The sequence below is a fragment of the Canis lupus genome, chromosome 6 (assembly GCF_003254725.2).
Source record: "Canis lupus dingo isolate Sandy chromosome 6, ASM325472v2, whole genome shotgun sequence".
NCBI classification, from domain to species: domain Eukaryota; kingdom Metazoa; phylum Chordata; class Mammalia; order Carnivora; family Canidae; genus Canis; species Canis lupus.
In genome coordinates, this window is record NC_064248.1 from 8982515 (window position 1) to 9009984 (window position 27470).

At 53.1% G+C, this 27470-nt stretch overlaps 2 protein-coding genes across 4 annotated transcripts; one reads left to right on the forward strand and one right to left on the reverse strand.

Annotated features, from left to right (window-relative positions):
- The first annotated feature begins 19852 nt into the window (after nt 1-19852).
- PPP1R35 (protein phosphatase 1 regulatory subunit 35) lies at nt 19853-21148 on the forward strand. Its single transcript, XM_025426045.3, has 4 exons — nt 19853-20256; nt 20337-20592; nt 20671-20807; nt 20896-21148. The coding sequence occupies exons 1-4, from the start codon at nt 20020-20022 to the stop codon at nt 21067-21069; spliced, it is 804 nt and encodes a 267-aa protein (XP_025281830.1). The 5' UTR covers nt 19853-20019; the 3' UTR covers nt 21070-21148.
- A 973-nt stretch (nt 21149-22121) lies between these two features.
- Nucleotides 22122-27382, reverse strand: MEPCE (methylphosphate capping enzyme). 3 transcript variants are annotated; one of them, XM_049111122.1, is made up of 5 exons: nt 27223-27382; nt 24549-25638; nt 23129-23347; nt 22829-22955; nt 22122-22724 (listed from the first exon to the last, which is right to left on the reverse strand). In XM_049111122.1, exons 2-5 carry the CDS (start codon nt 24810-24812, stop codon nt 22672-22674), a joined length of 663 nt encoding a protein of 220 aa, XP_048967079.1. In that variant the 5' UTR covers nt 24813-25638; nt 27223-27382; the 3' UTR covers nt 22122-22671. The 3 variants fall into 3 exon arrangements, with proteins under 3 accessions (XP_048967079.1, XP_048967078.1, XP_025281813.1); XM_049111121.1 differs by lacking the exon at nt 27223-27382 and adding an exon at nt 26741-26885; XM_025426028.3 differs by lacking the exon at nt 27223-27382 and having other exon boundaries at nt 24549-26851.
- Nucleotides 27383-27470: the final 88 nt, after the last annotated feature.

Below are 27470 nucleotides of genomic sequence, written 5' to 3' on the forward strand. Positions count from 1 at the left end.
TGTAGAGCGTGTTTGTGGATAGCCAGAGGCAATGAGGGGAACTCGGTCCGGCAGGGAGGGGCATCTCAGGTGCTTGCCCAAATATATATGGGCTTGGGGGGTGTTTGGGGTGGGGGTCCCCATGTCCAGGCCCTGGGTCCTCCCACTTCTAGGGGCTGATTGCCTTTGGCAACTCTGCCAGTCCAGGAAGGGTAACAGTAGCATCCCTTTACTAAAGAAACTTGGTACCTACCGGGTCCTGAGCCCAGGCTCTCCCTGGCAATCCTACAAAGATGGGGCCTTTTGCAGAAGTTAGGGGACTTGTCCAAGGCCCTAGCGCAAACGAGACCTGCTGGACCCTATGCGCCAGCGGCCAGCCCACTGCCCAGCCCCTCTGACGCTCTAGGGCTCCCCCATAGTGAAGTCAGTGGGTCTGAAGACGCGTCGCGGGGAAGGCTCGCAGACCCTGCTGGCCGCGCCCCTGCGGAGAGCGGCCGAGAACTACATCTCCCAGGGTTCCGGGCGGCGCGGTGGGCGGGCCGGGGGCGCCGGCGAGGCCGGGGGTGGGGCAGCGGCCTCGTGTCTGGGCGCGGGGGCCGCGCGCTGTGCTGCTGGTGAAGGTGTCAGTCTGGGCCCTTGGAGCGGAAGGCCCGCGCGAGGCCGTGACGATTCGGAGGAGGCTGCGGGGCGGGAGGCAACCCGAGGGGAGACCGAGGAGCCGCAGGTCCCCACTCGGACTTTGTCCGGCGCGGAACGGCTCCCCAAGAAGCAGGGATGTTTCACAAGACTGCGAAATGGGGGGATTTCCTTGTTTACAAGGCTTGGGGGTGACGTGGGGTTGGAGGAGGGGATGCCAGCAGAGGCCCCGAGGAAGGAGTTGGAGAGGTGGGGGAGGGAGGGTGTGGCTGGCTGTGCTGCTGGATCTTGCTCCGAGGAGTTAGTGTGAATAGCAAGCAGGTGGTGGGCGTGAGCAAAGCTGGGAGTAGTGAGCAACGGGGACGTTTTTTGCTAGAAGCGCCAATTCACTAGAAAAGTCAGCAAACTACACCCCCCGCCCCCTTTCTGGAAGACTTGGGCTTCCTTGCTGGGAATCCGGGTGTTCTTTCCCAAAAGTGCTCAACAGGCTCCCCAGCCCTCTAGCTCTGCTGCACCAAGCCCATTAGCTGTCCACCGCACCTCAACCTTTCTCACCACTTATTAAGCTTCTACTGTGACTACTTTTAGGTCTCATTTTAAGTGATTTCACAACAGCTTTGTGGTGAAATATTATTATTTTTTAAAGATCTTATTTGTTCATGAGAGACACACAGAAGCAGAGACCTAGGCAGAGGAAGAAACAGGGTCCCTGAGAGGAGCTCCATGCGGGACTCGATCACAGGACCCCGGGATCACAACCCGAGCTGAAGGCAGACAACCACTGAGCCACCCAGGTGCCCCCAGGCTCCTCTTCCTACTGGGGACTTTAAGGTTTCAATGAGAGGACGGTGGGCTAGGGTGAAAGGTGGCCCTGAGCGTCACTGTTAAATAGCCTTGCAAGTAGCTACAGGACCAGGAGCCAATCCAGGCCTGAGGATGTGGGCTTGTGGGAAGGAATACTGCCCTCATTTTTCTTTGGCTTCTTGAGTGTCTTGGGAGTGGGAGGGGAGGAAAGGAAGAAGGTGAGTTCAGCCAACAGCCAAGGGAGCTGTTGGCAACTCCCACCACTCTCTCCCTCCCCAGACATGATAGAGTCCTGTCTGGGCTTGGCCAAGCAGGGGAATGGAGACTTGTGGGAGAGAACGGGGCGGGAGGGGAGGGAAGTCCACAGAACTTGCTTTTTCTAGATGTCTTTGTGCACCCAGTCTCCTTCCTCCCCATCCTAAGCAATCCAGCCCAGAGTCCTGGGGAAGGCCTGTGGTTGGGTCTGGGGAGGACCTTTCAGACTGGGAGGGAAACATAAAGAATCCCCTGGGGTAATGATTTGCAGGAAGGATGCCTACCCACCTCAGTCCTCTCCTGGTAGAAAGAAGTGGGGAACAGAGTGACCCCTGCAGAAATCTGCCTCCTGATGACAGTCTTTTGTTGTTGTTGTTGTTGTTAAAGATTTTATTTATTCGTGAGAGACAGAGAGAGGCAGAGACATAGGTAGAGGGAGATGCAGGCTCCTTGCAGGAAGCCCATTGCAGGACTTGAGCTAGGACCCCAGGATCATGACCTGAGCCGGAAGGCAGACGCTCAACCACTGAGCCACCCAGGCACCCTTCCTGATGACAGTCTTGTGAAAAGCTCCCACCTTGGACACCCTGCCCTCCCTCCCTCCCCACCCCTCTCCCCACCAGACTTCAGGCAGGTCTCCTCCCCCAAAGCTGCTGGATTCCATGAGGCAGAAGTGGTGATAGGACTGTGGATGGGCTGAGTTGGGACCATAGTCCTTTATTTTCAAAAGTTACCCATCCTGTTAGAGGGGCCCTAGGAATGTGGGGAGCAACATGAGAGTGCGAGTCCCAGATGTTCTGGCTTTCCATCCCATCTCCTCTTCTCCACCATCATCTGTTCCTGAAAATTTCAAATCTTTTGTCCTGCTCCACCACACAGCAAAATGTGTCACACCCCTGCTGAAACCTTCCAACAGTTTTCCATTTTTCTTGGAAAAGAATCCAAACTGTTGCCTTTGTCTAAAATGCCTTTCTCTCAGATCTTGGCATGGTGGACTCCTTGCTAGTCTGTATTCTGTACAAATGTTATCATATCTTCACAAACCCTTTCCCTGACGACCAGACTTGGAGATCAGGAGAGAGCCACCGTCTCCTCTATCCTCTGTCTCCTGCCATGCTTTATTTTTGATTAGTACTTAACAGTACCTGAAATTATATTGATTTGTTGGCCAGTATACTTGGGAGGCAACAGTGAAATGTAGTCGCTAAGAGCATAGGGAAGTGGTTTGAACTCACGTTTCCCGAATGTATAACCTCAGGTAAATCGGCAAACTCTCTGTGCCTTGATTTCCTCATCTGTAAAATGGGGAAAGTAGTAGTACCTGTATCACAGGGTTGTCATGAGGATCAAGGAAATGGTGCTCAGCACAACATAAGGACTCAAATGTTAGCTGCTATTATTATGATAATGGTTAGGATTTACAGTGTACAGTTATTATCCCCATTGCCTAAAACAGTATTGAATAAAACAAAGTAAACGATCACCTAGTGTGTGACAGGCACACCCTAACCAGTTGTGTTGTGGATGCTGTACCATTTTGGGAGTCACCAAGAATGCCACGTGCAGGGAGTAGCAGGAAGAGACTTGACAGAGAGTCAAAAACCCTTGGTTCTGGGACGCCTGGGTGGCTCGGTGGTTTGGTGCATGCCTTTGGCCCAGGGCGTGATCCTGGGGTACCAGGATCGAGTCCCACATCGGGCTCCCTGCATGGAGCCTGCTTCTCCCTCCACCTATGTCCCTGCTTCTCTCTCTCTGTATGTATCTCATGAATAAATAAATAAAATCTTAAAAAAAAAAAACAAAAAACCTTGGTTCTGGACTCAATATTGCTGCCACTTCACTCTAGGATTTGGGCCAATCACCTTCCTTTGCTGGGTCTCAGGCTCTTCAAATAAAATAATGGGTTGAAGCAAGTGATTGCTCTCTCCCTGCCAGCTTCCAGGGGTCCCGGTTTGAATCCTGTGCTCCTTTTATTCACCACATGGTGTTCAGGGTGGTGCCTTCAACTTCCCTCAACCCTGCTTCCTAACAGTCCAAAGCTGTCACGAAGAGAGTCGAGCCAGGTAAGACATTCTTAGTTTAAGCCTTTGAACCCAGAAACAAAGTCTTAGCCCTGGACACCAGATCTTCTCTTTTAGCAACATCCCTCCCTCCCCTTCAGCTTTAGCCGAGCTCATTATCTGAGTGCTGGGGGAGGAGAGCCAGCCCTGGCTGAGGACACAGCAGGCTGGACCCAGGCACGAAAGTTCTGGCCTCAGTTATTTTCAGATGTGGAGACAGGGTGTATATACAGCTGGATGTGCACAGACGCGTGTGCCTGTATGTACTCGTGGCTGTCTGTGGCTATATTTTTACTTGTTTCCACTTTCTCCTTTGGGAGGGACAAGATCAAGATTAACCAGAGTAAAAGAGTATCTACATTGTGGGGCTGGTAATGCCCACCTGCTCCTTGGGTCACTCTAGGGGTAGGGGCAGACATCCTGTAAGATCTCTAAGGGGGAAATGGACCAAGGGTAGGGGATCTCCTCTCCCCTTCTCGGTTCTCTTTGTTTCAAAAGCCGAGCCCACCTGCCCCACGCCTGTCTGTCCACCTCACCAGGGATGCCTGTGTCTGTATCCCTGTGATAGCTGAGTCATGGCTTTCTGCCTCTTCCTTTCCCTCAGTGCCTCCAGGGCTGAGTGGCTGGAGAGGGGCAGGTTTTGCAAGACAAGCTTGGTGTTTTGTGTTGGAGGAGAAAGCACAATTGAGGTGTGGCAGTGGCTGGCTCAAGCTGGGGCAGTAGAGGCCCTAAGAAGGCTGGTCTCAGGGTGCAGGAGGTCTGTACCATCCTTCACTGGCTTTCTCTCCCCATCACTAAATTTAAGACCTAGCTGTTTTCCCTTTATTGTTTATATGTTTATATGCTCTAACACTTTTCCAACTGGGTTGTGACTTTTCTAGAGGCCCACAGAGGGTTTTTTTTTTGTTGTTGTTGTTGTTGTTGTTGTTGTTTTAAAGATTTTATTTATTCATGAGAGACACACAGAGGGAGAGAGGCAGAGACACAGGCAGAGGGAGAAGCAGGTTCCATGCAGGGAGCCTGATGCAGGACTTGATCCTGGGACTCCAGGATCACACTCTGGGCTGAAGGTGGCACTAAACTGCTGAGCCACCCAGGCTGCCCTGATTATTTCTTATTGATACCTAGAAGCTATTTATTTTTTTTAAAGATTTTGTTTATTTATCCATGAGAGACACAGAGAGAGAAGGCAGAGACACAGACAAAGGGAGAAGCAGGCTCCCTGTAGGGAGCCCAATGTGGGACTGGATCCTGGGACCCCAGGATCATGACCTGAGTGACCTGAGCCAAAGGCAGACGCCCAACCGCTGAGCCACCCAGGTGTCCCTAGAAGCTCTTTATATATATATATATATATATATATATATATATATATATATATATATATGTCCCTAGAAGCCACCCAGGTGTCCCTAGAAGCTCAAGGGTGTTAACTCTTTCTGGGATATGAGTTGCAAATGTTTTAACACAGTCCTCTGTTTTTTCTTTTAACTTTTTATTTTGGAATAATGTGGATTTGCAAACAGTCATCAGAAATAATATCATTTTCCCATGTAGAAATGAAATCTTTACAAACATTATTTGGCATATATATTTCATTTTTAAAAATGTGCTCATAGGCACTTGGGTGGCTCAGTGGTTGATCATTTGCCTTTGGCACAGGTTTTGATCCTGGGGTCCTGGGATCGAGTTCCACATCAGGCTCCCCACGGGGGGCCTGCTTCTCCCTCTGCCTATGTCTCTGCCTCTCTGTGTGTGTCTCTCATGAATAAATAAATAAAATCTTTTAAAAAATGTATTCATTAGTGATGTGAGATCTTATGGTATTTGTCTTTCTCAATTTCACTTAGCACAACGCCCTTAAGTTCCATCTATGTGGTCTCAAACCGCAGAATTTCCTCTTTTTTTTTATGGCTGAATTATATATATGTTATATATAATTACACACACACACACACCCACAGTTTCTTTATCTATTCATCCACCAATAATTTGTAAATAATGCTATAGTGAACATGGGGGTGCAGATATCTTTTTGAGTTACTGTTTTTGTTTCTCCCCTTTTTAAAAGATTTATTTATTCATGAGATACCACTGAGCCACCCAGGTGCCCCTTGTTTTTCCTTCAGATCAATCCCCAGAAGTGGGTTTGCTAGATCATATGGTAGTTCTGTTTTTAATTTTTTGAGAAACCTCCACATCATTTTCCAGAGCGGCTGCACCAATTTACATTCCCAGCAACAGCGCACAAGGGTTCTTTTTTTTCCACATCCTCGCCAACACTTGTTGTTTCTTGTCTTTTTGAGAACAGATGTCCTAACAGGTGTGAGGTTATTTACCTTTATTTTTTTTTTTTACCAGACAGATAGAGTTTTGAAATTGTTTATGGGGCCAGAGAGATCTTTGTGGTGTAACTGGGAGCACATCGTCTCTCCATGTAAGACCTTCCCAGGGTGTCTTGGAGCAGTTAGGATGAGATCCAATCTCCCTACGTCAGCTCCTGGCTGTGGTCCCTGCCCACCTGCCTGACCTCATCTCTACATGTCTGCCTGTGCTATCGCTTCCACTGTGCTTGGCTGGTTTCCATTTATTTCCTCTTCCCCCTGGGCCTTTGCAAATGCTGATTCTTCAGTTTTGAAAGTTGTTCCCCTACATTCTTTACCTGGCCTGCTCTCGATCCTCCTTCAGAGCTTCTCTCCAACTACCTCTGAGAGGCCTTCCCGGAGTCCCTACCTCCCGGTCCCCTGGGCCATGTGTGTCCCAGGGGTTACCCTGGCACTGGGCCGTGTCTGCACAGGGGTGCTCAATGGATGTTTGGGGTAGGGAAGGATATGGGTATGCACTACCTGGTCCCGACATGTCCACTTGATGAATTCAGCATGGGGCTTCTGGGTTCAGACTTCCTCCCTTTGGGGTCCTATCTTTGGCTCCCTGCCTGGGCTCCCCTCCCCCAGAAGATCTTTAAGATCCATAGGCAAGCAGGGAGAAGCTCAAAGCTGAGGGCTGCAAGGGAGAGGCAGAGGAGAATAAGCACTGTCCAGAAGGGCTGTTGACTTCTTGTCTTGGGCCTGCCCCACCGAAGTGGGGGTTCAGGGGTGACCAGGGAGAAGTTGGTGTGAAATAGACATGCATAGGAAGTCACAGGGGAGAGCCCTCCTCATCCCTAACAGCCCACCCAGATTTCTTGTTCTTTCCTTCACCACGCACACTCTCCTCTACCTGCTTGCGTCTCCACCCCATCCACACCTATGGCTCCACGTGTGTATCCCTGACCCTGAGGACAGTGCACTACTCTGTTGGGGGAACAACGCCAGGCAGTACTGACAGGTGCTAGGGCACCTGTGCTACACTGTCCCCTCCTTTCTCCTCTCTGGATGCATCAATCCTGCCTCCATCCTCCTCTGTTTCCTTCCCTTCTCCTATTCCTTAGATTCTGGAGCCAATCAGGGAGAAGTCAGAGGATCTTCCACTCCCAAGGCGAATGGGAGCAAAGGAAGGAGGGGTCAGCATCAGAGCACAAGTTGGCTTTTCTGCCCCCTCATCAAGAGCTCTCTGGGCAGAGAACCTGGCCCAGGGCAAAGTCAGTCCCCTGAACCCAGGAAAGTGTGGGAGGAAGATTTCAAAGCCCTATTCTGTACCTTCTCAGGCTTCAAGGAGTGCCAGGTTGACTTCTGGAGACAAAGCAAGCCCCTGGGAGCAGATAATTAGCAGTGCACAGGAGGCAGAGCCAACTCAGAATAGACCTGGGTTCGGGATGCCTGGGTGGCTCAGTGGTTGAGCGTCTGCCTTTCGCTCAAGTCATGATCCCAGGTCCCAGAATTGAGTCCCACATCAGGCTCCCCATAGGAAGCCTGCTTCTCCCTCTGCCTATGTCTCTGCCTCTCTCTGTGTGTCTCTCATGAATAAATAAAATCTTAGGAAAGAAAGACCCAGGTTCAAATCCTATCCTTCTGACTGTGTAACCTTTTTTTTTTTTTTTAAGATTTTATTTATTCATGAGAAACACACACACACACACAGAGAGAGAGAGAGAGGCAGAGACAGAGGGAGAAGCAGGATCCATGCAGGGAGCCCGATGTGGGACTCAATCCTGGGACTTGATCCCAGGACTCCAGGATCACGCGCTGGGCTGAAGGCAGACGCTCAACCGCTGAGCCACCCAGGCATCCCATGGCTGCATAACCTTGAACAAGTGAGTGGATCTGTCTGAACCTTCCTCGCCTTATCCAGAAAATGCAGTAAATACTTATTTCACACAGCTGTAGCAATGCACAGTGCCTTGCACAGGGCTTGGTACATAGTGAATTGGCAACAGGCGAATAGCTCTTCTAAATCTATTGGAGAAGTGATTCTCAGGGTGTGGTTCCAGACCAGCAGTACTAGCAGTACCCCGGAAGCTGATAGAAATGCAGACTCTGGGCAGCCCGGGTGGCTCAGCGGTTTAGCGCCCCCTTCAGCCCAGCGCCTGATCCTGGAGACCCGGGATTGAGTCCCACATCCGGCTCCCTGCATGAAGCCTGCTTCTCCCTCTGCCTGTGTCTCTGCCTCTCTCTCTCTCTCTCTCTCTCTGTGTGTCTCATGAGTAGATAAATAAAATCTTACAAAGAAAAAGAAATGCAGACTCTTAGACCCTACCCCAGACCCACTGAATCAAAAACTCCTAGGGCAGGGCCCAGCAATCTGTTTCCAGAGACACATGACCTTTGAGAATCACTGCCACGTTGAGTGGGAATGCAGACCGTCAGATTCTGACGTCTAGGACACATCAAAATCACCTGGGAGCTTGTGAAAAATACAGATTCCTGGCCTCAAAGCCAGGGATTGAGGTGAGGCCTGGGAAGTACATTTTAACTTGAGTTTGATGCGGAGGGGGCGTGTGCCCGAGGCTGCCCTGGAGGAAGGTCATGGGAGGTTCCAGCCTGGGGGGCCGAGGACTCCCTTCGCGTGGGAGAGGGGATATAAAGCTGGAAACGGAAGGAATTTGCACTTTACCCTGAAGTCACTGAGTGAGAAGGAGGAAGGGTACACAATGAGGGCAGTGCGTGCCAGAACTGGCCACCGGCCCAACCCCGTGACGCCACCCCACCGGCCTTGGGGGGCCCTGGCCGCGCGGGGGTCTCTCCCCCACCCCAACTCTTCCCTCTGTCCAGCGGCTGTAGGAGGGGAGAGGCCGGGGCCGAGGGCACCAAGCTCCCGGTGAGACGACAGCGGGGCGGCCGCCGAGCGGGGGACCGTGGCGACCCGTCACCTCGCGCTCCCGAGCTCCAGGTGGCGCTGCGGTGCGCGGGTCCCGCCGGGGCCTGGCCGCCGCGCGCTCGCCGCCCCTCCCGCGCCCCAGCGTTGGAGCCGGCGGCCGTGCCCACGAACAGGGTCGGCCCTGCGTGAGCCCCGAGTCCCAGCGCCGGGCCCTCCGCTCCTCCCCGCGGCCCCGACGGCCTTAGCCCGCGGAGGAGCCCCTGCCCCGGGCCCGCAGGGCCGCCCGCCGCGGTGACACGGGCTGTTGCACACCGGTTCCACCGGACAGTTGGTGTCTAGTTAAAACGACTGCTCAGCCAGCGAGTGAAACCCGCCCCCTGTCTTGGAACAACTGGCCTCTCTCCCTGTCTCTTCCTCCCTTGGGTCGACTCCTGTTCTTGTTGCCAGGTCCACATCACGAAGGCACGGACTTCAGGCCTAGCAGAGCTTGGCATCCCTCATCTCATTTAGTCCTGAAGGCAGAGAGCATCCCTTAGGCCCAAAAGCCATCACCGCTGTTTTCCAAACCAATAAATTGTGGTTTAGAGGGATTTAGGAACTCCTCTAAGAGCTCACTGTTAGTGATATTGGACGGGACACAGGTCTGCTGGGCTGGAGCCCTTGTCACCTTCCTTTCTCTCTCTCTCTCTCAGCCCCCTCCTCCACCTTCAGGGCCACCCGTTACCGTTGTGTAGGTTCTGCACTGCCCGACTCTATAATCAGCACAGATATATGGAACCATTAGGGCAATTTTCCATCACATGGCAGTGAAGGGCTTTGCAGAAGGGGCACGTTATTCTAATCTGCCCAAAATTGCCTCCTGGGCTGCCCCAGGGTCCCTGCAGCCATCTCTCCAAGTTTGTTCCTCCTCTTCCCAGCAGATGCATCTGGCATCCAGTTTCCACACCGCACCTGGCTTTTCGCAGGAGCAGAGAGGTCTTCACAGAGCTGGCCCAAGGGATCTTGGGTGGATAATCTCTGGTGGATAGTGCTCTGTGACATGGCATGACACTACCCCTCAGTGGGATCTGTGCCTATTAACAAATACATGCTTGTGTGTGTGTGTTTGTGTGTGTGTTGGGGGTCACCTCTTCTGCCAGAACTACCCCTTACAGGTCAGAGTGTCTTATGATCAAGATGAGAATTTCCTGGCGGAATTCCTGGGGGGCACAGGCCAGGTGGATGAGCCCTATGAACCAGGAATGTGCATCCTCCAAATTGATACTATAAGGGCTAACAGAAGGAATCCTCCCCTTCTCAGAGACACACTGTCCACCCTGAAGTTTTGGGGGTGGACAGAGAAGGAGGAGATCTGGAGGGGATGGACATGGTCTCAGATGCATCGAGCTCTTTGCATGGATGGTTCCAGCACCAGGTGGGGCAGAGAGGATGCTGGGAGTGGAGTGATAGAAGCAGGCCTGAGGTCTGGAGAAGAGAAGGATATGGAGGACCAGTCAGTCTCTTCTAGAAGTGGAGGAGAGGAGGGATACTTAGGCTGTATATTCGGTGAAGGGGAACACCCTGTCTTGGGAGCCCTAGTCTGAGGGTGGAGAAGGAAGAGGAGAGTTTGATGGGATTGGGGAACCCTGGTCTTGGTGTCCAGTGTCCCAACTTACCTTCTGGCTGTGGTGGGGCTCTCTTGGAAATGTGACTTCCCATTCCAGGGCTTCCCCTGTTCCTCTCTTTGAGCCTGTATCCTGTCTTACCTCAATTCCTTGCTCACTGGATGACTCCCAAAGCACAGAACCTGCTCCATCCCTCCAGCTATCACTGCACCCACTTTATGCTTCTAGGGGTTTCCTCTATTGCCAAGGAGCAACCATGACCTCAGATCCGACACTTTTAAGTTGCATGAGGATACCTGCTGCTTCCTGCAGTGCCTGGTGGGCCTGGCTATTGTGGGCACATCTGTACAGTGATATTGAGCTGTTGCTCCTGGCTGGGAATGAGGTGTAGGGGGCTGGATGGGAGGCTGCCTTGGCCAGTGGGGTGGGGGGGATGCTGGAGTTACGGGGAGAAGTGAGGGTCCTGGGCAGGACAGAGGAAGAGGCTGGCTGCAGGAGATGCCAAGGGAAGGGAACCAGCCCGAGTGATGGCAAAAGACTGAACTCGGTGTATGTGTGTGGTGTTTTGGGGGAGGGGATGTCTGGAACATAAGCTGCTCAGAGATCAATTGAGCCCCTCTTTTAAAAATGAGAAGACCGGGGATCCCTGGGTGGTGCAGCGGTTTGGCGCCTGCCTTTGGCCCGGGGCGGGATCCTGGAGACCTGGGATCGAATTCCACATCGGGCTCCCGGTGCATGGAGCCTGCTTCTCCCTCTGCCTATGTCTCTGCCTCTCTCTCTCTCTCTCTCTCTCTCTCTGTGACTATCATAAATAAATAAAAATTAAAAAAAAATTTAAAAATGAGAAGACGGGATCCCTGGGTGGCGCAGCGGTTTGGCGCCTGCCTTTGGCCCAGGGCGCGATCCTGGAGACCCCGGATCGAATCCCACGTCGGGCTCCCGGTGCATGGAGCCTGCTTCTCCCTCTGCCTGTGTCTCTGCCTTTCTCTCTCTCTCTCTTTCTCTCTCTGTGACTATCGTAAATAAATAAAAATTAAAAATAAATAAAAATAAATAAAAATGAGAAGACTGGGCAGCCCCAGCCCCAGTGGCGTAGCGGTTTAGCGCCGCCTGCAGCCTAAGGCGTGATCCTGGAGACCCTGGATCAAGTCCCACGTCAGGCTCCCTGCATGGAGCCTGCTTCTCCCTCTGCCTGTGTCTCTGCCTCTCTCTCTCTCTCTCTCTGTATGTCTCTATGAATAAATAAATAATCTTTAAAAAAACATAAAAATGAGAAGACTAAGGCCCAAAGAGGAGTGATGTTGCTGGAGGGAGGGGGTGGGTGGGAGGGCGGTCCTTTGACTTCTGACCCCAGGCCCAGTCCTCTGTGGGATGTGAGTACCCCCTACTCATCTCTCTGTCCCTAAGAGCAGACTTTGGACCTGGGGCTGCAAATGTGGTATCTGTGCATACAGGCACTGCTTCGGTGGCAGCGCACTGGTGTGTAAGGCCTCTTTTTCTGCCAAGTTCACTTCTTGCTGGACTGCCTGGTCTCTGCTTGCAAGCCCTCCATCCTCCCAGCCCAGAACCAGCTCAACTCCAGCTCTCTGCTCAGCCCGTTGGCACAGAGCAACAACCCTTTCCTCAGCTTAGGATGCAATTGGGAAATGTACTGGGCATTGGGGGCCAGGGTTTCTCATACTGACACTATGTATGGTAGAGATGAATTTGTAGGCAGGGGGCTGGGTGCTGATTCCTATGGCTCAGCGAGTAGTCCAGGTTTCCTTCTAAAACTCAGTATCTGGGATGCCTGGGTGGCTCAGTGGTTGAGTGTATGTCCTTGGCTCAGGGCATGATCCCATAGTCCCGGGATCGAGTCCCACATCGGGCTCCCTGCATAGAGGCTGCTTCTACCTCTGCCTATGTCTCTGCCATGGCCACCTGATACTTTGGACATGATGCAAGACCCACTGTGTGCCACCCCCCACTCCCACCCCAGGCCTTAGGATGTCGGAGGCCACTGGATAGGCCTGGCTGGACATAGACCCTCCCAATTAACTTCCTCACGTGGTGCTGACATGGCCCCCCCTTCACCTTCCCCACACAGAGGGACCCCCAGTCAGTCATTCTTCTATGATGGCAATACCAGTCTCCTCTCCCCATGCCTCCTACACCCCGCCTATCTCCCACCTCCTACTCTTTCTCCTTCTGCCTTCACCTGTTCCCCTTGGTAACTCTCTGTGAGCCTGGTGAAGCCCCTGTCAGGACAAGATGGTCTTTCATGACCAAATTTTTTTCCACCATGGGACCTCTGGTCTCAGCCCTCTAGGGATGGGGATGTGGCAAGGCGAAGCGTAGGTGAGATCCTGGGAAACACGGAGGCCTGAGCCTGTGGTACAGCCCAGACTTTTCCCCCAGGTATATTGGTTTTCTGGGGCTGCTGTAACAAGTTGTCACAAACTCTGTGGGTTAAAACATTAGAAATTCATTCTCCTACAGTTCTGGAGGCCAGAAGTCTGAGGTCAGTTTCCCTGATCCAAAATCAAGGTGTGAGGAGAGCTGTGCTCCCTCCAGAGGCTCTGGAGGAGAATCCATTCTTTGATTCTTCCAGCCTTTGGTGGCCTTATTGCTCGGATCTCTGTCACATTGTCCCCTTCTCCTCTGTGTCACGTCTCCTGCTGCCTCCTCCTTTTAAGGACACTTGGGATTGAGCCTCATATCTCTGGGAGGTCATTATTCAGCCTCCTACCAGCCTTCACCCCAACACACACGCAAGTGTTGATCACTTGGTCTAGGAGTGGTGGAAATCATCCAGGAAAAGAGAAGTAGGAGAGGCTCCAGGACCAGCACTAGGTCAAACTCAGTAGCTTCTAGGTGGGCCCACCTGAGAGTAGGGGAGTGGGCAGCAAAGCCTGGAAGGGACAACCACATTTCTTCCCAAGTTGCACATCCCAAATAGCATTTGCCCAAAAGCTTCTTTCATGCCACCTGCCCCACTTGCAGGTTGGGAAGCACTAGGGATTGTGGGTAAGAATCTGAGTAGACCCCAGAGGTAGGCTGAGGGATCACCACTTATCAGCTGTGGTTCTCAAAGTGTGGGCCAGCACCAGTAGGATGAGCATCCCCTGGGTGGCTCAGATGGTTAAGCCACTGACTTGATTTTGGCTCAGGTCATGATCTCTTGGTGGTGAGATCCAGCCCCACATCGGGTTCTGTGCTCAGTGCAGAGTTGGCCTGTCCCTTTCCCTCCCTGTGCTTGCTCTCTCTCAAAAAATAACAAAACAAAACAAAACAAAAAACCCCCAAACTCCTCTCCTCAAATAGATAAATAAAATCTTTAAAAAACAAAATAAGGCTTACACCAAACACATAGTGTTTATTAGGATGAAAAGAAGTTATGTCCACAGAGTGCTTACTGCAGTGCCTGGATCTTCAGGGTTGGTGCTCAGTGGATATTTGTGGCATAATTGGAGGAGCTATCCAATGAGCAACGAATAATGGAATATGAGTGATGTGTTTTTCACTTACTCAATGAACATTTACTGAGTCAATCTGGGTCCGGCCAGGTGTTAAAGGTTAATTCCCCGCAGTACCCAATCTTGCCAGTTCACAGTGGAGGGCGGGTAAACTGATGGTCGTGGTTCAGGGTGAGAAGGGCCCCAGCTAAGGATGGGCCGCAGGAGCCCACAGATGAAAGGAAGGAAACCATTGTTGCTGTACGTGCTTTCACACATGTGTTATCTTTTCCATCTCTGAACGGAGCGCTAGAGGATGGTCTACTTCCTATGCCTCCTTGCCGCGTGTCTTCAAGCAGACTGCTTGGCCTCTGTGCATGCAGAGGCAATTCCCTCATCTGCAAAATGGGAATCATAGTGTCCCGCGGAGTTTGGCTTTAAGCAGCACACACAACACCTAGCTTATAAGAGGTTCTGGAAGATGTTACATCTCTTCTAATTTTCCCAGCCATCCTGTGTGATGGGGGTATTACACTCATTTTAAGTCCAGAAGGGAGGGATGCCTGGGTGGCTCAATGGTTGAGCGTCTGCCTTCAGCTCAGGGCGGGATCCCGGAATTCAGGATTGAGTCCCACATTGGACTCCTTGCAGGGAGCCTGCTTCTCCCTCTGCCTGTGTCTCTGCTTCTCTTTCTGTGTCTCTCATGAATAAATAAAATCTTTATTAAAAAAAAAAAGTCCATAAGGGAGAGAAACACATTAGAGACCCAGGCCAAGGTTAGTTATTGCAATCAGGCCCAAACTGAGGCATTGAGCTTCCTGGCAGCGGCAGCAGGGCCTGGGGATGAACTGGGAAGGTCACTATCTTGAGAGTTCCTTCATTTACATAAAAAAAGGAGGCAACCCAGTTCCCTGGGGGACCTTTAGGGCAGCTACCCCCAGGCTGGCCCTTGCCACCTGCCCTCTCCCCTCCAGCTCCTGGCTAGAGGCTTGCCAGAAGCACAGTTGCTTCAGTGAGGCTGCAACGGAGTCACAAGCCTGCTTTGATTTCAAAGGGAGGGGACACAGAACCCTACCTCTCAATGGAAGGAGTGTCAAAGAAATTTTGGCCATTAAAAAAACAAAACAAAACCACCACATTACACAAATCCCAAATTGTCAGAATCAGGGATAATGTTTACAACTTGAAAAGAGTACTTTTTTCTCTTCTTTGACATTTATTTTCTCTGTGGCAGACGCTGTCCTAGGTTCTGGGGAACATGATCCCCCTCACTCCCTTCTTGTCTGAGAATCAGCATAAGTGGCAGGCGTGGGGAGAGGGAGGTGGAACACCAGACAGAGGCAGGTGCTTGGGCTTTGGCACTGTGTACCTACCAACTGGGGACCAGGGGTCTCATAACGTCTAAGGAGTCCTCTGCTTTGAGCCCCGGGGTTCTAAGACACAGCTCAGCCTGTGCCTGGATGACTCGAGAGGGTAGCATGGGGGGTGGGTGGGGACAGTGTGGGGACAGAAACACAGGCTGAGATGAAGGGGAAGCCTTTGGACAAGAGACAATGGACATCTGTGGAGGCTGGGGGCCCTTTGTCCCAGTAGTTTTGGGGGAGAAGAGTCCTGCTGCTCCACCCGAGATTCTCACAGCCTCAGCAGTAATGGACACCAGTGGGCTCTGGGCCAGGTTTCCTTCTCTGCCACCCTGGAACCCTGTTGGAGCCTCAGCCACCAGGTAGGACCCCAGACTTCAGATCTCCTCAGCCTCCTCCTCCTGCTCTGCTCCCCCCACCCCCTACCCCGGTCCCTCCTCAAGTTTCTGTGCAGCTGTTCAGGCTGAGGTTACTACTAGGCACCACGTGGTCCCTTCATACTGTCCCAAGCCTCCAATACCTTGTCTCTGGTCCCATGACCTGCATCTCTCCTCTCTGCCTACAGCACCTTTGCCCCCACCCTGTCTTTTCCTGTTTGATTGGCATTTGGCAGATGGTCCTGGAGCTACTGCAGAGAGTAGACTGACTCCAGGGACTCTGATCCTTCTCTTCCACCAACCATCCTTGGGATCTAGAAGGACCTCACACCAGCACCTCTCTTGTCTGATCTAGAGGTTTCCATGCAACCCTTCACCTTTGAGACCCTCCAACATCTCCTGAGTGTCCAGTCTCAATGAGTAGCAGCCTGCTCCCATCCCATGGCTCTGAAGGTGCTGATGCCCTGCTAAGCAGAGATCTGTCAGGGTCTGTGTCCCAAGGTAAGGCCAGCAGCTTACTACACTTTCTTTTGCATACCCCCCAATCCCACACATGTGGCCCCATCTTCCAGGATTATGGCTCTGACCCCACCTGCCCTGCTCATGGCCTCCATCCCCTTTCTTAGAACTCTAGCGGTTTTTGGCCAGCCTCTCCTCAGGCTCATTTAGGCCCTAAGCAACTGGCCTCCACCTTTTATTTCCTGTGTTGACATTAAGGACATTCCCTTTCCCAGCCAGCCCAGGCCCCTCACTCACAATATGCTCCCCGATGGTGAGCCCAGCTCCACTCAATTCTCCATAACCCCGGAAGTGGAAGTGTCTCTGGGTTGGTCCCCACCTGTAAGCAGCAGCCAGTTTAGGAGTGGGAGATGGGAAGTGAGGTACCTTACAGATGGGGTTTGCAGAGATTGGTGGTAGAAGGTTGTTGCCTCATTTCTTTGACTTGGCTTGGCTATATTGGAGAGTAGTTTCCTATGGAGCCTTTGCTCTTCCCCTGCCCCCTCCTCCCTGATGGGGCTCCTCAACTAGCCTCTGCAATAGTCTCAACCACTCTGTGGGTCACTGCATTGAAGACATCTCACTGCCACTCACCAGCATGGTCCCTTAAAGGACCCCTGACCCTATCCTGTTTCCAATCCCCAGGAGAAGCTCAGGTTGACTTTGAATGACCCCTTCCAGAACTCAGACTCACCTTCCCCAAACTAGGATCCAGGTCTGGGATCACCCCTCCCAGAAGACTAAAGGGAACACCACTACATGGCGGAGTCTAACCCATCAAGCCAGAACCTAAGAGCCAAAAGTGGGACCTTTTCCTGAGGGTCTGCTCTGTGTCTCGTTCCCTCTTCCTTCAGTATTTCCTCTTCCTTCCTTTCCCCACCGTTCCCTGGATGGGTGACAGTCCAGAGATGGGACCTCCCCAGCCTAGGGTGGTGGTGGAAGGAGGGGTTAGTTGATGAGGGCTTGGGCAGGGTCCCCTCACTTGGCAATCTCAGGTAGTGGGGTCAGGAAAGCTTTTCTGTTTTCCCCCTCTTTTGCTCAGAGCGGGGGGCAACTATTGGACCATATTTTAAATTTCTCTCCTAACTCCTTCCTGCTGGGTTCCCCCTTCCCACCTCTGCTATCCCCAGACAGGGCTTGGTTTGGTGTGGCATGTAAATGAAATCCTTTGCGGAAGAGGGTACAGCTCTAGAACATGCCACCATGGGGAGACTCTAAAGTTAAGGATAGAGAAGGAGTCTTCGTCACTTATCAGTACTTTCTTTTTAAAATTTTATTTATTTAAGAGAGAGCGAGCACGCAAGTAAAAGCAGGGGGAGGGGCAAAAGGAGAAGCAGACTCCCCACTGAGTAGGGAGCCCAATGCAGGGCTCTATCCCAGGACCCTGAGATCATGACCAGAGCCAAAGGCAGAGGCTTCACTGACTGAGCCACCCAGGCACTCCCTTATCAGTACTTTTTTTAAATTTTTTTTATTTTGTTTTATTTTTATTTTTTTTAATGATAGTCACACACAGAGAGAGAGAGAGGCAGAGACATAGGCAGAGGGAGAAGCAGGCTCCATGCACCCGGAGCCCGACGTGGGATTCGATCCCGGGTCTCCAGGATCGTGCCCTGGGCCAAAGGCAGGCGCCAAACCGCTGCGCCACCCAGGGATCCCCTTTATCAGTACTTTCTTAAAGGGGAGTTTTGTTGTTGTTGATTTTTTAAAGAGGAGAAGCAATTCTAAGCCTCTTAGCTGGTATAGCCAAAAAATTCTTAGGAAGAGTGGTGGCAAGACTGAGATCCCTCGGGATCCCTGGGTGGCCCAGTGGATCTATCAAATCTATCTATCAAATCTTTTCAGCTGGATCCCTGGGTGGCGCAGCGGTTTAGCGCCTGCCTTTGGCTCAGGGCGCGATCCTGGAGACCCGGGATCGAATCCCATGTCAGGCTCCCGGTGTATGGAGCCTGCTTCTCCCTCTGCCTATGTCTCTGCCTCTCTCGCTCTCTCTGTGTGTGACTATCATAAATAAATAAAAATTTAAAAAACAAATCTTTTCAGCTATGCCAAAATTCTGGTTCTGATAATAACATAATGATGTTTTATCCTACACATTTTCACCTGTTTCCGACATGACTACTGAATACACTGTAAGATTTTAAGGCAGTTTGTTCATTTTTATTGGCAGTTAATTTTGTTCATAGGGTAGACCTTTGGGATGTACAGTTAAATTACTATTTTTTCAAGTCTTTTACAAGAGGTCCCTTCTGTGTAGTTAGGTCACCAACTAGATACACATTTAGGTTCATTTGTTTCATTTTACTTTCAACTTTTAGGGACTGGTTTTTAAAAATTAATTTCTGTCATATAATCACGGAAAACATAGGTTTCCAAAGTCAAATACACACACTATATTCAAAATCTAGCCTCTCTTCCTTTTATTCTATTATCTCCTCAATGTCAGTAGCCATTAAAAGTTTTTGAATCATACTTCCACTTTTAATAAAACACAAGTATTTGCATTTGTATCTCCCTACTTTCGCAAATGAATAGTAGATGGAATTTGTATACTTTCTTATTCCTTTCTTCAGCAAGAAAGCTTGCAGTGTTTCACGCCAAAGATTCTCAGAAATGTGTGTGTGTGTGTGTGTGTGTGTGTGTGTAAAATGCAGGCAGCATTCCGCCCCATCTTCCACAGCAGTTTCTGGTACGATAAAGCATGTGAAAACTCTCAAACTGCAAAGTGGTACACAAACGTGCCTGTTGACTATTAACCCCTTTTGGGGAGAGCTTCAAGACTCATGCACCTGACTTAGCACATTTTGCACAAGAAACAGGCTCACAGAACTGTGAGCACCTGCTCCGAGGAACACAGGGAAAGGATGGGAAATCCGGTCTCCTGTCTGGCAGGAGTCCAGGATAAATCCATCGAGACTTTATTTTTATTTTTAAAGATTTTATTTATTTATTCATAAGAGACACACATAGATAGACAGAGACATAGGGAGAGGGAGAAGTAGGCTCCCTGTGGGGAGCCCCTCCCGGGACTGGATCCCAGGACCCCGGGATCACGACCTGGGCCAAAGGCAGGCACTCAACCAGCGAGCCACCCAGGTGCCCCAAGAGACCTTCTTTGTAAGAACTGTACTCAATATACAGATACCTATTTTTATAAAGATGAATATGTTAGGGGGCCCCCATGGGGGAAAAAGTCACAGAAGACCCCAGGCTGAATGAGGCCGATATCGCCCGGGCAATCACGAACGCCCGGGGTCCCGGGAAGGATCCCGGGGCTGGGGGCGGCGAGCCCCGCCCTCACTCCTCCTGGGGAGCTTCGGTCCCGGGTGGGAGGAACGCGAGGAGCTGCTGTGGAGGCACTGACCAGGGAGGGCCAAGATGAGGGCACCTGACCCTCCTCCAGTTAAAGCTGTCCCATTTGGCGCCCGGACGGAAGGCAATGACACACCCACCCTGGACTCCAGCAGAAGTCAGGTAAAAACTGCAGGACAAAGACACCACGTCCGCGTTTCCAAACGAGAAATGGCCTTCGTGAGGACCCGTAGAGCTTCCACGGGTAGCGATTCCGAAACTATGGCTTAGGGGCGGGGGCGAGGTTCTGCGGGCGGAAGCCCGCGGGAGGCGGGGAGCCGAGCAACGGAAATGACGCTTAGTAGCGCCAATGGGATGGAACAGGGGCTGGCCTTCCCGCCCCGTTGGACAAGGGCGAGCGGTTTCCGGTAGCGGTGCCCGGGAGGGGCGGGGGAGGGGTTGGCGAGTTTGTGTCCCGTGACCTCTGGCCTCCAGAGACCTTGCACCCCAGCAGCCGCACCAAGATGACGGGCTGTGGGTTGGCAGAGCTGGAGCTGGCCGAAGGGGAGGAGGCCGTGGCGGTCCCCGGGCCACCCCCAGAACCCCGCGCCCCGGAGCCCAGAGCCCCAGTGCCCGAGCCTGGTTTGGACCTGAGCCTGAGCCTGAGCCCGCGGTCCGAGACCCCCGAGCGGCAGACCTGCAGTCCGGGTCGACGGAAGGGGCGGGCGGACCGGCGGGGCGGGGCCCGCAAGGGGCGGCAGGTGAGCTGGGGGAAGGCCTGGCCCCCAGCCTGCCGACGAGCCCGCGCCCACCTCGTCACTGCCTCGCTCTCTGCTCCCAGGTCCGCTTTCGTTTGGAGCCGCTCTCCCCGGTGCGGTCCGAGCCGCCGTCGGCCGCCGCCGCGCCAGGCGAGAAGCCCGCAGCGCCGCAGGACCTGGGGGCGCCCGCTCAGCAGAGCAGCCTGGCCTTGAGCCTCGAGTTGCAGGCCGCGCGGGCTGCTGCAGCCGGGGGCCAGTTCGATGCCGCGAAGGCCGTGGAAGAACAGCTGAGGAAGTCGTTCCAGACTCGCTGCGGTTTGGAGGAGAGCGTGGCCGAGGGTGAGAGAGAGACGGCCGGCGGGGCGCGGGAGTGGGGATGAGAAGCGCCACTCACCTCCGCTCCCTCTGCCGTCTCAGGGCTGAACGTGCCGCGCTCCAAGCGGCTCTTCCGAGACCTGGTGAGCCTGCAGGTGCCGGAGGAACAGGTGCTGAACGCTGCGTTGAGGGAGAAACTGGCGCTCCTGCCACCACAGGCCCGAGCCCCGCCCCCAAAGGTGAGGGACCTGGGCTCCAGTTTACGTTTCGTGCCCCTTCACCTTCCCAAGTGTAACTAACCTTGCTTTGGGTTCCAATTCCCAACAGGAGCCACCTGGGCCAGGGCCCGACATGACCATCCTTTGTGACCCAGAAACATTATTTTATGAGTCTCCACACCTGACCCTGGACGGTCTGCCTCCTCTGCGTCTTCAACTCCGGCCCCGCCCTTCAGAGGATACTTTCCTCATGCACCGGACACTGAGGCGATGGGAAGCCTAGATGTGGAGGCCCTCAGGATTGCTAGTTAATATTTTTGTGTTAAAACTATTTTTCAGAATAAAGTGGTTTTGCTAACAAATGAGACTCTTCTTCGGAGTCTTAAAATGGGTTCAAGCCTCAGGTGGAAGCTGTCTGGAAGTCAAGTTTTTGGCCTTTTTGGAACTTGGTAGTGATGGCAAGTTGAGAACACTGTCCCACCTCTTCCCCTGACCTATCCTAGACACCACGTTTGTTCCCTTGCGGTTTTTTTTGTTTTTTTGAGAGCGAGAGCAGGGGAGTGCAGTGGGGAGGGGGCAGGAGAGGGAATCGCTAGCAGGCTCCACACTCAGCCCAGAGCCGAAGTGCGACTCCATCCAGAGCCTGATGCTCAACCCACTGAGCCACTCATGCGCCCTTGCACTACTTCTTTCTCATCACTAACACGTGGATGAGTCTCAGTCTGTTAGGCTTCAAGGAGTCCTTCTTTCTTAATTACCTGGCTCCAGGAGCCTGAGAGGCAGTAGCTATTTGCACCCAGTTATTGAAATTACATCCTTGTCTTTACTTGGAAGAGCCTTGTCCATGTTTACACCAGATCCAGGAGTGCTCAGTATTTGCTAAGTGAGTATCAAAGTCCCAAGAACACTGGACATGCTGAAGAGTTTCATGTTAATTACCTAGTCATCTAATTGCACATCACAGAAAAGGGGGGGAGGGGGTGTCCCTGGAGCAGGTGGGAAGGTCTGTTCAGTAGTGCCTTTTTTTAGCTCCACTGTTAATTCTTCCAAAGTTAGCCTTTGTCCCGCGCTCCCACAAAACATTCTTGTCAATGCATTTTTGGGGGAGGGGAGATGAACTCTTAAGTTTCACATAAAATTCACATTATACCTCTCCTTCTTGATTAGAGTTCTGACTCATTGTGTATAGATGTGACTAGCATTCAACACTCAATCTTCCCAACCACTGAAAAATCTGTCCTTAATTCTTGAGACTCCAGTTTGGGCAGAGGAAACCCAGGTGTTTTGGGAGGCACTAACCCTTTCCCACTAGGTAGAAAGTGCCAGACACAAGTGTGGGGGCCACTGCCTGAAACATCAAATTTATTGTGCTGTTCTTACATTCCAAACCCAACCCCCTCTCCCAATGGAGGTGAGCAGAGGGAAGGATTTTCACAGTACCTGCATGCCTCCCTGCCAAACTTCCCCTTCACTTAACCCTCAGTCCATCTATCTGTGGTCCATTGCAACAACAGCCAGGGACAAGGGCTGAGGAGAAAGGGGAATCTCCTTTGGAGAGCAGGAGGAAGAGGCCAGAGAACTTGATACCGCCCACCTCCCATACCCTAGGAGAACAGAGGTCAGCAAACAGTCCATGCCATCCAGCCCAGTGAGCTGGGGGAGAGAGGAAGATGTCGGTAACTCCAGCACAGCTGGGCTTGCTGCTTAGATGCCAGAGGTGTAGGGAGGAGGCTGGGGCAGCAACGTAGGAAAAGCTTTCTTTGCAGATCCATGAAAGGAAACAATTTTTGGAGCCAAAAGGAAAGACTTTGAGATACTTTCCTTTTCCCCCAGGTCCTTAAGAGCAGTGGGCAACTTCTTCACACTTTTCTGTTCAGGGGGCCACTCAGTGGCTGGGGGAACGGGCCTTGTGGAACAGGTACACAGAACGCTGGAAGCCTGAGGAGAGAATGTGCAATCAGGAAGGGTTGGCAGAACTCCAAGACTCCACAGCATCTGCCTTACCATCCCCTCCCCGCCTCCCCCAGGTCAGCCAACCTTACCTCTGGAAGTGTTGTGGGGTGTAGCCACAAGCTCATAGCTGGAGAAGCCCACCTCTGGGGATGTCAGGTAGGAACTGAAGTGCTCTGGCCTCAGCTGGATTCGATAGTAGTTCTTATAGATTGTTTCCTAGGCAGAAGGGCAGGGGACCACGTCAGCCTGTTGGCTTCTTCCCTGGTGTACAGTGATGCCCACCCAGGGAACCTGTCCACCTTGTTCAGAAAGTATTCCTCCTTTCTTGAGGCCTTTCTTGCCCCAACTAAAAGAAGGATATCCCAATATCCACCCAATTCCCAACTCACCGTCAGAGTCTTTCTCTTGCTGTAGGATGACCAAGGTTGGGGCTCTAGGACCAGGATGCCCCCAGGATGTAGATGCCGGTAGATTCGGCGAAACATGCGCTTTAGCCCCTCATCTCCCCAGTTCAGATGCACCCACTTGGTGAGGCTGAGGCAGAGCACCACATCATACTCAGGTGTTTGGGCCTCCACCAGCTCATCTCGATCCAGCACATAGTTACCCTGAGGGCAAGAATTGGGGGCAAGGTCAACAGAGGCAATAAAAGAACCACTGCCTCCACACAACCTGCTCAGCAGCCTCCAAAACAGAAAGTCCTACAGCCTTAGCCCTTGGCCACAACCTTCTCTGACATTTGTCAGACTAACTCCCAGCCTCATTTTCTTGCTTTACATCCTCCTGCCCCTGCTTTCTGGTGGTGATAAGCCAAACATAAAAAGGGAGTGTGGATCATTTTACATTGACCAAGTTACCCAAAAGAGGTCTCCAAACTGGGGTGAAACATCAGAGGAAAAAAATGAGGGTTCTCCTGAGTCCATCTAGTACTTATTCCCACCCTGCAAACATTAAGCTGAGTGACCCAATGTTTTGCAAAGGTTCCTAACCCAGGTTTGAAAGGGAACCAACCTGTGGTTCCTTCCCTGGAATCAAGGTTGGCAAAGTTCCAGGCCTATTTCCTTTCTCCAAGAGAAGTGAAGAGTCCCAGCCCTTAGGAAGCCTTTTCTAGATGATAAATTCATCAACATCTGCAAAGTCATTTTTGCAAGCTTAACCCAACCTGCCACCACCAGTTGGCTTAACTGGAGTATTTTATGGAGAGCTATGTACAGTCAGGGAACAGACACTCTGAAGACTACCCTTCCCGGTTACAGAGGACTCCGACTCTCCCCATCTCACGATCTCAGGTCATCATGAGATGACCTATGGCCAAACTACTTGGGGTCCTGACCACCAACTCTTCAACCAACTCTGGATCTAAGTCCCTATCAAAGTATTAGTCAGCCACCACCCTATTCCTCCTCCCACCCCAAAACATTCCATGTCTGACACCTATCCCTTCATGCACCTGCATTCAGTGCGTTGAGAAAACTTTCCAACTGAACCAAATCTAGTGAGCAGCAGGAGCAGCCTGCAAGGGAAGGTGGACTGGTGTGGATTACAGTCCAGGACAGGAGCAGGGCAAAAGGAGTCAAACCCCATCTTGGGACCAGTAGTCATGACAAAGGAGCCTAGGTAGAGCCCCCATGTTTCCAGGTTATGGGGCGGGGGGAGACACTGTCAGTCACGATTCAGATCCCTGAAGATCTGGTTCTCCTGGCAGAGTACATGCAGAAATCCCTCTGGGTCATAACTTTCCTGTCTTATTCCCACTTAATCTCATCTTCACACCTGGCCCCTATACCAAGAGCCTTCAGACCCTCTTACCGTGACGAAGACAACATTGTTGGGGAAGACTGATGTGTCTGCTCCATCCAAGGGCACTTGGGGTGCAGCGATGGGACCCCGGCTGGCTGTCAGTGAGGCTGGGAAGCAGCTTCTCTTTCGGACGGTTATGGTCCCTTCCTCACTCTCTGCCCCTGGGTCCCCCTCAGAAGTCTGGGATGGCAGACGCAGCTCCTCAGACAGGTAGTGTCGGATGTTTTGGCGGGCCGAATGAATGAGTCGGGAATCGATATCCAGACCCACCATGCGGGATGGGCCCCACTTACAGGCAATGCTCAGGGTCAGATGGCCCACATTGCAGCCCAGATCTAGGACGTCCCGACCCCGAAACCACTCAGGCTTCAACACTCGAAGGCGCCCATCCTCACAGGAGGGATTGCGGTAACCATAGTACTTGCAATAATTCCCATACTGGAACTTGAGCTGTTGCTTTTTGAAGACTGCTGCAGGTAGTGGGTGGAGGTGGAGGTGGTGGTGGTGGTGGTGACGGCCTCCCCCACTCCCTCTGCCCTTCTCCTTGGGACCCTGGACTCCACCCCTAGCCCCTGCCTCTGACTTGCTGGAAGTCCTGCGACGTTTGCGATGTCGTGAGGAGGAAGACGGGGTTGCAGAGGTAACTGAGGCAGCTGGAGGGGCTGAAAGGGAGCCTGAGGGACCCTGGAGGGCAGATGGAAGGGGAGACACGACCTCATCCCTGCAGTTGATGGCTGTGTTGAGTTCATAGGGCTGAGGGGCATCCCGGTTCTGGCCCCTGTGCCGCTGCTGCTGTGGGGTGCCCTCCCCATGGAGTGAGGGAGTGAGGGGGGCTGTGGGGAGCACAGAGTGGCTATCATTCCCTCCGGTTGCCTGCTGCTGCTGGTGGTGCTGTCCCCGATGTCTATGCCGCTTCCGACCAGTCTTGAGTGGCGATGCAAGAACTACCTGGGCCTCATCAGTGCAAGTATTGAGACTGAGCGGGTCAGTAATATCTTTGGGGATGAGGATCTCCACTGGATCTCGCCCCTTGGCTGGAAGTGGAGATGACTTAGGGGTCTCTGCATTGAGTGCGCGGCTCACTTCCTCATCCAGGAGGCTATTCAGGTTCAGTGGATCAAAGATATTGCCCCCCAGGAGAAAGTTGGAGGGTAACACAGAATCACAGTCCGAATTAACCCGCCTGCGCCTCTTGAAGGCCGGATGTTTGAAGCCTCCACCACTCCCTCCCACGTTACAACTATTTCTCCTCTTTCCCCCACCTCCCCCAGGGGGCCGGTGGGGCTGATAGCCATTGCGGGGTCGAGGAGGGGCAGGGGGACCCAGTTCTGTTCCGCCTCCTCCCCTTCGCTCCTCCCCAACGTCAGGGGGAGCGGCTCGCCCGTGGGGATCCGACAAGCGGGCCTCCCCATGAGACTGCGCCTGGGGGCCGCCCCCTCGTTGCTGCTGCGACTGGCCTCCCCGAGTGGATGTAGCCCCAGGGCTCTCCTTGCCGACCCCAGAAGCCGGGACCCCCGTCGAGTGTGTGCGCGGGCCCGGCCCACGCTGCGTCCCGCCGCAGAGCTCCCCGGAGGCGGCCTCTCGGTGAGGTTGCAGCGTGGGGCCGCCCCCTCCGCCCGACTCATCTTTGAGCGGCGGCGGCGGGGCCGGCACCAGAAACGGCTCCTTCTCCGCCGCCATCTCGATCATTTCCTCCCCTTATTCCGTCCCAGTTGAGGGCAACGGGGGGGGGGGGGGGAGAACTAGGGGGCTTAACCCCCCTCCCTAGAGCCCGCTCCCTTCCCCCCTTCCCTGAGTGCGCGCGCAGCTCTGCTCTTCTCGCCTAGTCTCGCGCCCAAGCGCCTCCCCCGAAGCGCGCCCCACTCGCCCGCGAGACCAAAACAAGATGCCCGCGAGAACCGAACAACTCCAGGAATCAACCGCGCGTGCGCCAACGCCTTTCTCCTCCACCACTACCGCTTCGCCGCGAGCGCGCACTGCTAAAGCGCGTTCCTCTCGCCCCTGAATCACGCATGCGCACTCCGCCACCACCCTGGTTGCGCGCGCATGAGTACGAACCAACTTAACGGCTCCGGGAGTTTAAATATAGCCCACCTCAGCCCCCACAAAAGCCCACCACCCCAAACTGACACCCTACTTCCCTTCGCAGCTATGTCCGTCCCTACTGATATCCTTTGTCTCTGCCGCGCGATCCCACCCACCGTAGGCGGGGGACGGGGAGCTGGTGTGAAAAGGTCTCCTTGACACCCGACCCTTGTTCCTGAGGAATGAGTCTCAGCGGTCTCCGCCCGGCTCTAAACCCAGCAACCTCCCTACCCCGCCTCCTTCCTCCCCCTAGCGGGCAGCGCCTGCGCACACCCTTTTGGGCTTGCGCGGGTAGATACAGCACGTGCTGGAGATGACGCCCCTCCCTCCACCCTAGGGGCGGAGACTGTTACGTCGCTTCCTTAGATTTGGTACACGCAACGTGCGTCAGCACGGTTTGGAGGGGGCGTGGTCAACGAGTGGGGCGGGCCTCATGAATTATTCATATTTCGATCGCCCCCTTTGCCCACCTACTTAGAAAGGCTTCCGAAGGAACGGAGGGGTGAACCTAAAAGTAGAGGAAGGGAAGGAGAGGAGCGTACAGACGGCTTGCCTACGAACTGTTCTCAGTAAAATACAATAAGTCATTGTAACTCACCCCCCTGGGAAATAGTCTCTGCTGAACTGAAAAAAAAAAAGGCACTAAAACAGCCGATGTTGTCCAACTTCCTCTTCCCCCGAAATGGCCGAGTCGTTCTCTCGCTCCTCCGCTTTACCCCAATGGCGATCACCTGGGGACACCACGCCCTCCTCTCCGCCTCCACACCCACAGCCCTGGCACCAACACCTCTTCCCACCACCCGACGCCTGCGCGCGAGCCCCTAGCCCGCCGACTGCGTCCCGACG